Source organism: Motacilla alba, chromosome 1 (assembly GCF_015832195.1).
Source record: "Motacilla alba alba isolate MOTALB_02 chromosome 1, Motacilla_alba_V1.0_pri, whole genome shotgun sequence".
In the NCBI taxonomy this organism is placed as follows: Eukaryota; Metazoa; Chordata; class Aves; order Passeriformes; family Motacillidae; genus Motacilla; species Motacilla alba.
The window spans coordinates 11,015,713-11,026,527 of NC_052016.1; the positions used below are offsets into that span (position 1 = coordinate 11,015,713).

General features: G+C 39.4%; 1 protein-coding gene across 2 annotated transcripts in view; it reads left to right on the forward strand.

Moving 5' to 3' along the window:
• Nucleotides 1–4,186, forward strand: part of EPHA3 (EPH receptor A3) — a 181,626-nt gene extending 177,440 nt beyond the window's left edge. For both annotated transcript variants that reach the window (XM_038127806.1, XM_038127814.1), the window contains exon 17: nt 304–4,186. In XM_038127806.1, the coding sequence (XP_037983734.1) occupies nt 304–409 (106 nt within the window). In that variant the 3' untranslated portion in view covers nt 410–4,186. The remainder of the gene's footprint in view (nt 1–303) is intronic.
• The last annotated feature ends 6,629 nt before the right edge of the window (nt 4,187–10,815 follow it).

Sequence of the window (10,815 nt, forward strand, 5' to 3'; positions counted from 1 at the left end):
CCCCTTGCCCCAAAACTTGCATCACTGGAGAGTGGTTTCATTGCCTTTTCTTCCATGTTTTCTTCCACAACAAGGCTAAATGAGCTTTCACTCTATTTTTTTTTTTTTTTTTTTGCATCCCCCTTGTGTTTTCAGACAGTTGCTGTCTGTTTTTTTGCAGCAGGGCTCATGTTTCAGCAGTATCCCTGTACTGGGAGGTTCCTGAAGAGCAGCAGTGTGAAATGGGCAGGTTCATTGCTGTTTGCTGTGAGCAGTGCTGTGAAATTCAGTGTCCTTACTCACACACCTCCTCTTTTTTTCCAGTGACATGAAGAAAGTTGGAGTTACAGTGGTAGGCCCTCAAAAGAAGATTGTCAGCAGTATCAAAGCTCTAGAAACTCATACAAAGAACAGCCCTGTTCCTGTGTAAGGTACCAAAATGATGTTGCTCAGGAGAGGAAAACAAAAAAAAGGAGCAAAGTTGCATCACAGATGAAAAGTGATGGCTGACAAACGGCAGAATTTAAAGGAGATCTTTGCAACAGCTTTGGAAACGCAATGGTTGAGATTTCAAACCCACAAGACACTCAAATACTGAGTATAAATGCCTTAAAAATAGGAGCAAACTTGTTTTCTATCTGTTAATCCTAAAGGGTGGGTGCTCTTGACTGACTGTTAATGCAGATAATAAATATCAAAAGAAAAAAAAAAACATGAAAAATCCTTCCAAGTAAAAAACAGTGTTACTAAAACCTAGAGCCATTTGAATATTAAGTGACTGAATAACAGAAAAAAAAACATGGACAAAAAAGCTGTGTATTTGATCTATACAGCAAACAAGAAGAAAGAAAGACTTGCAGTATTTTTATACAGAAGAGATCTGTAACAGGTATTTTATTTCTTTAAAAGCAAGGAAAATAGAGGACTATACCTCACAACCTGTCTGGCCATATTTACTATAATGTCATTGTAACATGCTATTTCAGCTTCAGGAAGGAACACAGAAATAAAGTTTGTAGTGACTTTAAGTTAGTTGACAAAAGATTTTCACCATTATGTTAGCTTCCCTAACTGTGTTCATTTAAATAGAAACAAGTCTTAATTTTTAAAAGGCTTATTTATTTTCTTGGTTTGTTTTTTTTTTCCATTATTGTTTATATTTATGCTTAAATACCTTAACCTGGCTGTATTATTGCCAAGTGCCAAATGTTATCCAAACTTCATTGGTTCAACCTGAGAAATTGTCAGAGGGTTAGTTACCAGATGATTTTATACTCATAGCATCATGCATGGAATACAGAAGGAAAGAAAGGTGGTCTTTTTTCCAGCACTGACATTATGAAAAGCATCTGGACTTTTTTTTGGCAATGAGATTTCTTCCATTTGCTGTGAGTGGTATTTTCACCCAGGCTGGGGTTTGACAGTGGTGTGTGCACTGATCTTTAGATCAGGATCTGCCCCAAACAGCACATGCCATTTCCTTCCCCAGGGCTGCTTTCCTGTCACAGTAATTCTCCTGTTCTTGGGTGGTGTTCAGGTGAGAAATCTGCCAAGAAAATAGAAAAGAGGGCCAGGGTTTGTTGCATCCTGCTTTAACTGATGGTGCTTTTTGAGTTCCCTGGGAAGTGACCCTTGTTTAAAAGGATGACTTGAGCTGTGAAGGGAGGCTTTGCCTGAGCTAGAAACGCCCCTGCAGAGGCACTGCCTCCCTGTAGGGGACCCGAATTTTTGGCACAGCTTCAGTGGGTACCCGTTCCTTGAAAGAAAGCAGAAGGGAGCCCAAGTCTAGGAGAACATTCACATCTCCCATTGGAAAATGGAGACTGGAAGGTGGATTTTGGGGACCCTCCACCATTTTCAGCATCTTTCAAAGAGCTTCCCAACCCCTGAGTTTTTGTTCTGGAGCACATCAGTGCCAGTTCTGAGCAGGCACCACTCTTTGCTCTGAAAATGAGTGGTTTAAAACACAGTGGGAGCCATTTCTTGTGCTTCTCAATGCTCTAGATGTGATGCCAGGCACACAGACAGCAGGCCTTGATCACCAGGGGATCAATTCTGATTCCCAACTTGACATTCTGGAATCTAGACCTGATTCTGATGATAAATCCCTAAAAATCCAAGACTGTGTGAGAGGCAGATGAAAAAATGGCACATAGTGTTTTCTCTGTGCATGCAAGAGCAGGTGACCACTTGTGCTTCCTTCTGCTGGCTTGGGTTTTGAAGCTCCTTCGTATATAAGTGAGGAAAGAATCAGTTTGTAGGGTTTGTGGGGCTGAAACCATTCTGCGTGAATCCAGGACTTAAAAAATGTCCAGGCACAATATTTATCACACATTGCTAAAGAGAAGAAGCGTTAGAGGCTTTTTCATGAGTGCTGGTAGTGAGCATGCTGTAAAGGACTGGGTTTGAAACACACTCACAGCATAATAATTAGTAGTTCTCTGTGAAAGAGAAGTGAATGGGTTTTAAAATTGAAATTTTAAAGCACTTAAACTGTAAAGAACACTTCCCCTTATCTGCCCCAATCTATCATGAAATACAGCAAGCTGGATAGAAAAGCAGTTTTGTGTTGCTTAGTTCATTCAGAACCAATCTTTACTTTGGGTTGAGATTGCTCTAAATCAGACACCGTTAGTGAATTTAAGCCACCAAAACCCAGTGGCAAACACTGTCTGTGTGGGGATAGCTTTTTGTGACATTTCTCCTCAGCTTCTCCCTGCTGCTGGAGTGTGGGGGCAAGGGGCTGGGGTGGGGGGCTGATGCTTCTGGAGACACAGACCCAGTTCTTAGAGTTTTAGACACTTGAAAACTTTGCACCAACCACCTTCAATTTCCTCCTGCTGTGTTCCTTGCCCACTGTTCAGGCATGCTCAGCATAAAAGATCCAATTTCCTCGAGGTGAAACAAAATGAAGCAGCTGGGTTTTGCTTTTCTTTGCTGTTAGGAGTTGAGAGTTTTTAAAACCCATTTGGTTTTCTCTCCCTGTCAGAAGTTGATTTGTACTGTAAGTGGCCTCTGTTGCAAGCATCCTGTACTCCCTGTCCCCCTGTACATATGTAAACATAGCAGTGTACAATTCTTCAGTGTGGAGTAGAGAAATAGAGGTCGTGTGGCCATCTGCCTGTACAGGTTATGGACATCAAGCAAAATGCAAACTGCTCACAAAATGACACGCCATATTATTGGGTTTGTACCTTTCAGTATAGTTTCCATTTTATTTATTTCTGTTAACATAATCTAGTTTTTGTGCTGTAACTTAGCATCCAATAAGCAATGTATAGATGTGATTTGATTGGCAATATGTATTTACTTTAACTTGTATTTCAAAAGCATTACTTACTCATTTAGATTATATATTGTGCAATTGTAGATGGCCTCTTACTAATGTAAAATGATTTGTAGTGGAAACATTTATATTTTTATAATAAACATAATGAAAGTATTTTTTACATACTGAAATACTGAGGTGATTGCTTGGAGGACAAAGTAAATTTATTTGATTAGTGTGATAAAATTGTAATTAAATATGGATAAATTCTGAGTGTTAAAGCATGGGTCTGGAGTGAAAGCTAGATATTACCTATATTATCTATTGAAAGAAACAAGCAGTGCAGGTTTTAACTAAACAGACCAGCATTTGTGCAAAACTGACTTACATCAGTCAAAGACTTTACTTTCTCCATGGATACTGGAAAACATCATCTTCTACAGCCTGCCTATGGGATGTTGAAAAAAAGCTGTCATTTATTTTAGTTGTGTCAAGTATTTCCAAACTTTTGCTTTCTTTCCTCCCTCACCAGTGGACCTATTTTCATCTTATTAATATGTTGAATCCAGTCAAAGATGTACTTTTCAACAAAATAAAATAGCCCACCACGTACTGTAATTTCACCCCATGATCATTTCTTGCCTCTGAGTATCTGTATTAGATAATATTTTGCCCCTGTTTTGTTATGTCCCTGCCATGTTGTTTCTGTGTGCTTCACCCAAGTACAGGGTCTTTGAAAATGCCAACATACACAACTCAGGAATCCTCTTCCTAGGAAAATAGGAATGGTTTTGATGCTTGCCAGTTTCTTGAATTTTGCAGGTTCTTTCTGTACCATAACTGATTTTGCATGCTTTTGTATACTACTCTGCTTACTGGTGCAAAACAATGAATGATATACCTGTCCTGGAGTCTGTAAGTTGATAAACTTTATGAATGTGGATGTAGCATACTTTTTTTGGGTTTTTTTGGGGGGTGGGGGTTGAAATTTTGTCTTGGTGTTTTCAACAAAAAGGGGAATTACAGGAAAAAGTCACCCAGAGCTGGACTTGTCATTAAGTGACCACAGCTGGACTGGCAGCCTCTTGTCCTTCCTGCCACCAGAATGCTTCATGCTGTGGTGGATAAATGGTGTCATTTTACCTTCCAAACAGGGGGGGGTTTGATGCTGTGCTTGAGTACCAGGGCTCTGATGGGATCTAATCCAAGCAGCTAATGGTGCAAACCATTTTCTCTGTGAATAGGTCTCACCTCAGCAGTTGTCTTGCCCCAGCTTGTGTCTATCCCTGTGGCACTGCTGGTACATTATATTTGCTCTAGATCCTAGAGGGCACGGTGGCTATTGTTGGTTTTGTTGCTTTTATTGTAAAATGGTATTCATTTGATTAATTAATGTAGCCAGCTCTGGAAGGGCAGCAGGATGCACTCACTTAGCAACAGCAGCACAAGGAACTGCCTGGCAGCCCCCACCACCACAGAATCCCAGAATGTGCTGATTTGGAAGGGACCTATCAGGATCATCGAGTCTGGAGAGGTAAATTGCCGATAATCACTGCCATAAATTCAATATGCCTGTCAGGGTTTTTTTACTGCTGCCCAAGTGGTGTTTTTCCGCTCTGCATTTCTTCCCAAGGATAATGCCCAGAGCCAGATATCTGCACCATTAAAAGCCCAAGCAGTGCCAAGTGTAATCAGAGCATAATTTCTGCTGTCTCACACGTGCCACCCCTGTTAATTCATATGGATATCCATGCTATTGACTTCCTTTCATTTTCTGAGCTGCTCTAATGCCTCAGTTCCTTTCCAAACCATCACTGCCTGGTCAGTAATTCCCTGTTTAATGGGTGTGCACTCAGTTCCTTTTTCAGTCCTTGGTCCAATCCTTTGAGATTCCTTAATTAATTTTACTTTCCCAATGAAAAAAAAATATTTTAGAGATATTTCCCTCAGCTTTGATTCATTCCTATATACAAACAGGCACATGGTGTTCATGAAGGTTACTCATGCAAAGATGAACAGCACAAAACACAAAGAGCAGCTTTCCCTTGGCTCCCTCATGATCCTTTTCAGATGGCCAGAAAACCTCTGGTAAATGAAGAGTACTCAGTACATGGGATTTTTCAGCTCACTCTGCTTTCACATTAAAATGATTTCATAATAGCCCATATTTCCCCAGTTAGCTCATGAGAATGTCAAGGGGGACAGCACCAGAAGTCTTAGTAAAGACAAGATAAATCACACCCACTACTTTCTAGATTATCCTGCCACAGAAATAAATTAGATGAGTTTGACAGGATTTGTTTATTCTTGACAAATCCGAGTTGGTTTCTTAAGACCTTGTAATCCTCCAGCTCATATATACATATATATATATATATTATATTATATATATGTGTGTGTGTATATATATGTGTATATACATACATACATACATACATACATACATACATATATATATATATATATACACACACACATATATATGTAAAATCTTTCTGGGTATTTGAGGTTAGCATACCTGCTCTGGAATTGCCTGGCTCTGCTTTTCTCCTCTCTTTAAATCTCAGGATAATCTTTGCTCCTCTCCAGTTGCCTGGGCTCCAGGATTTCTCCAAGAGAATAGCCAGTACTTGGACCAGTCCCTTGTTGCTATAATCGATGCTATAAATAAATAATAAATATATAAATATATAAATAAAATTATAAATATATAATAAATGCTATAAATCCCAAGACTCTGAAATCCCGAATGCATCCAACACTTTTGACTGTTAAGATTCCTGATTATGAAACAGAAATAAAATGCACCCAGAGAAATATTTCAGTGCATGACCAGGTTCTGCTTTGAGCTTTTGCCATCAAGCAACAACTTAGAGTCATCATTAAGGGAACATTTGGTTAGCAAATTTCATTATTAATTTTTAATTAGATTCAGCAACTAAGGTTCATCACTGATATATCACTTTGAAGGTAGATGAGGTTTATTAGAAATCTTTCAATTCATTCTATTGCTTTCCACGTAAGGAGAGAAATATCCTTTATCTTTACTCCTCTTTTATCCAGTAGTCTTAGAAAGCTCAGTTTTTAAGTTTCTTCAGTAAAGTGAGTGTCAACTCACCATGGATTTGTAATTAATACTGAGTTTAGCTTCCATCCCTTTAAAGAAGTGTATGTTTGCAAGAGAGTGTAAAATAACCACAGCTTTTTATTCTTGATTTTTGAGGATTTAGGGAAGCAGGCTTTTGGCTTCTTCTCCTGCCTCAGGGCCTGCAAGGACAAAAAAAATGAGTATTTAATATCAATGTCTTCATGGGAGCGTAGAGTAAAACATTTTATTTTAAGGCACTGAGATGAAATGAAGCCAGTAAAAAAACCATGTAAATGCTAAACCCTATTTGTTTAAATGGAAAAAAAAAAAAATGGAGGTTTGGTAGTTTTGCACCATAGTCTGACCAGGGATTCAAATAAACATCTCTGATGTCAATTTTCCTGTCCTTCCCCCTCTCCACCCAGCAGGAAATTGTCCTTAGGTATAGTTTATATTTTATTTAAAATTTATTTTCATTTTATTTGAACTATTTTATTTTCACGGAGTGGTTTGCTCTTTTCACTTTCATTACTCTCAGAGCTCCTGCAGGCTAAAAGGCTAAAATTTGGCTCAAACCACAGAAGTTTTGAGTGGCAGAGCCCCCTCCTCCTGCAGGCTTTCCCTGGTACCTGCTGTCCCCTGCTGTCCCCACCAAGCATCGTCCTGAGCCCTCTTCCCTCTGCTGCCAGCTCCCCATCTGCTGTGTTTTACAGCCCAACCTCCCAGAAATCCCAAAAAAAGGATGGGAGATGACTTAAGGAGATATTTTAGAGTCTGAGCAATTGCTTGCCTTGCTGCACTTTCCATTTCTGTGCCTTCCAAGTTTACCTCTGTAAATCCCATTTTGATTTGTCTGGGGTTCTTTCCCCCATAGATCACCTTCAGTGTAGACATTTTGTCCCCATCTTTTCTGCATTATCTGGGTGGCTTTTTTGCAGATCCAAGCTGCATATTTGCTGCCAGGTTTTTGACCTGCAGCTTCCCCTCAGGCTGGTTGTCTGCTAATTACCAATAACTATTTCCATTTTCAGTGTGCTCCTTTAAAGTTGCATCACCTTTTATTATTTAGCTATTTTTAATCTCTTTCTTTCACTCTCATAAAGCTTTTTTGGAGGCTTTAGTTGAGGACTAAGTCACAATTCCCACTTGGATCTGCTTTATAAAAAAATTTTGCCTCATTTAACTGAGTTAATACTTGCCTAATTGTAATAGCAAAGCAATAAAATTCAATCCCTACAACAATATGATGCCGTGACTTCCTTTCCTCTCATTGATGGAGCAATGGGCTACCTGCCAAGGAAGTCAAATGAAAATAGGAAACAGTATGAACAAATAAAATCTATTTCTGAGATTTGGATATAGATATTTTCTTGAGTTTTTTGCTTGGTTTTGGTTGTTTGTTTTTTTTTTTTTATTTCATATTGAGTTATTACTTGGATCCATTTTTTACATTCTGTTCCCAACTTCTCTCATTGTGCATGTGGGTTTTTGGAGACAGAGGAGTTGGCCCACAGAGAAATTTATTTTCTGCCTCTTTACCTCTTCCTCATATATAAGCTGTCCTCTTCATAGAAGGTTCTAGAGGTATCTGAAAAAACAAATTATATCAGATACCACCAAAAATCTGTAAGGGAACACCTCCCCAGCATGGATGATATAAATCACTGTAATTAAGCCATTCTATTCCTTCAAACAAATATAAAATAAAGATTAAATTGAAATAAACCTCTGTCCCTGGCACCAGCCAGCCTTCACAGCTGTGACACAGCTTTATCAATTTCCTGCTGCAAGGTAAGAGATCCCATCAAAAGGAGGACAAAAGGCAGATGCTGAAGCACAGGGCTGAAGAAATCAGAGACCTTTGCTTCTCTTAACACCCAAAACTAAGTGCATTCTTTCTCCCTTCTGTTATAATTTCTATTCAATATGTCCTCTGCTGAACAAGTACCATAACCAGCTAAACTATGCACTTGGAGTGTAAAAAAAGATATTTAATAGAACCCACATACTAAGCAGCTCCTTCATGAATAAGGTGATTTTGAGTGAGTGTGATCCAGCTCTCTACAGTGTGTAGACCAGGCTCCATCATCTCATCATGTGTTTTGAGGCATAATCTATATAAATTTATATTATTATAAACATCATGAACACAAGCAGCTCTTTGGCCTATTCTCTCTGGCTGCCACAACACTTACTGCTGGTTTGGATTTCAAGCACTCTGTCTGAGCTGTATTTTTGTGTATCTAGTCTGTTTTTAACCATGACAAGTGCAGCACCTAAAAAACCCTTTCCCCCCACTCTGCCTGCTTCAATGTTTTCACTGGGATATGTCGGGTGCCTTTTCAGAGGAACATCTTTCACAGGATTTCTTTCCAAGCCCAAATCTTTATCTTTAGTACAAGTGATCACTGGCTGTTCAATGGCCTCCCGAGGAGTCCTTGCAATGATTTTGGCTCTGGCTTTTTGTTTCTAAGTGCCTGCTAGAAGGGTGCTAAAACTGCAGATTAAATAATTTGCTACTCTCAACAGGAAGATCCTATGGATCACAGTAGATAGTGCTCCTTGAGAAGGCAGAGCAAAAGTTTTCCATCTTGTTGGAAACCAGTGGAACAACCAGCTTGGATGTTTTTCTCCTAATCCTTTGGAATTTAGATCACGCCCTTTTTCATCTGTGTCCTTAGTGTCTGTGCAGTATCTGACTGAAAAGGCACAGAGGCAAGTGAACCAATGGTCAAAAATATCTCAGTGGCTTCCCAAAAGGGAAACGTTTAAACTTATCTGCCACTATGTGGTATTTGTAAGGTCCCCAGGATGAAGGAGGAAAGGAGTATCTGACTCCATGTGCTCAGAAGGCTGATTTGATATGATATGATATGATAATATATTGTATTATATTATATTATATTATGCTATACTAAAGAAGAAGAGGAAGGATACAGACAGAAGGTGTAACAAGAATGAATAATAAAAACTCATGACTGCTTCCAGAGTCCTGACACAGCTGGCTGTGATTGGTCATTAAGTAAAAACAATTCACATGAAACCAATCAACCAATGACCAGTTGGTAAACAATCTCCAGACCACGTTCCAAAGCAGCAAACACAGGAGAAGCAATCAGATAATTATTATTTTCATTTTTCTCTGAGGCTTCTCAGCTTTCCAGGAGAAGAAATCCTGGTGAAGAGATTTTTCAGAAAATATGACAGTGACACTACTATTCTATCATTTTATCAACAGGACTTCTTTCTCCAAGTAACTATTCTTGTCACGCTGTAAAACATTGATTTTGCTGTGACAGGTCTGGCTGTGTGTAGTTACTGTGATACTGAAGCTATAAAACTTTTGAAATATTCTTGAAATATTTTTAAAACATTTAATGATTAAAAGTTTTATGAGCTTGGATCACCAGGTATATGAAATCTGCTTGATGTTTTAGGCTAAATGTTAGTACTGTATCTTGAGGGAGTGGTTGCCATTACTATGCAGACAAAAACTATATCTTCCAGTACAAAGGAATCTGAAAAAGCTCAGAAGGCTTGTCAGAAATTTCACCTACAGTTTGTGAAAATCTGATTAATTTTCCAGTGGGAGAGTGAGGAAAAAAAAAAAAAAAAGATCTGGTTTAGTCCCTGAAATACCAAGCTCAGTAATATCAGAGGCAGGAGCAGAGGACTCAGGGGAAGCATTCCTGTTTCCTTCATTTAGCCTTAGCAGGGTTTGGACATAGGGCTAAAGTTACCCCTCTCTCCAGAGATGCTGTGCAGGGGCTGGGATGTGGAATGGGAGCAGTGCATTATAAATCTCTTTGCAGAACATGAGAGTGTAAGGTTCTTGGAAGAAAAATACCTCGGCTCTTGTGTCATTTGAGGGTTGTGGCACTTCCAACCTCTCAGTAATTGCCTAGCTCTTTGCATTTGTGAGAAAGCAGAATGAGATGCCTTAAAAGGGGGTTCTGCATATTGTAAAAGTCCAACTGCAACTCAGAGAAGCACCCCTGAGACTTATTGCTACCATTAGAAGCTTAGAGTAATGTGCACATATTTTTCTTTTTAGGCCATGCACACTTTATCCAACCCTCAGAGGTAAAAGAAAAAAAAAAAAGAAAATGAAAGAAAAATGAAAAAATGTTCTATTAAGTATGGAGTGTTTTTTTTTTTTCCTTTGCTTTGATCTTGCCACCACATCCCTGGCATCACACCCTGTGGTGCCACAGTCCCTGGGGATCTCCTGAAGGCCACAATTTCTCTGTGATGCTGTGATTTCCAGCACTGCTTCTCAGCTGCAGAAGGGTGTGAAGAGGAGCTATGGGTGGGGGCAGGAAGGGAGGGGATTTCATTCAGGCTGGGGACACCAAAACTCAGCTCCAGGCTTCCCTGTGGGGTACCAGCACCTGGCACAGCCACTGCCCAGCCCTTGCTGGGGCACTGCCAGATTTGACAAGGCTAGATGGTGGTGGAATACTTCATTAAGAAAATGCTC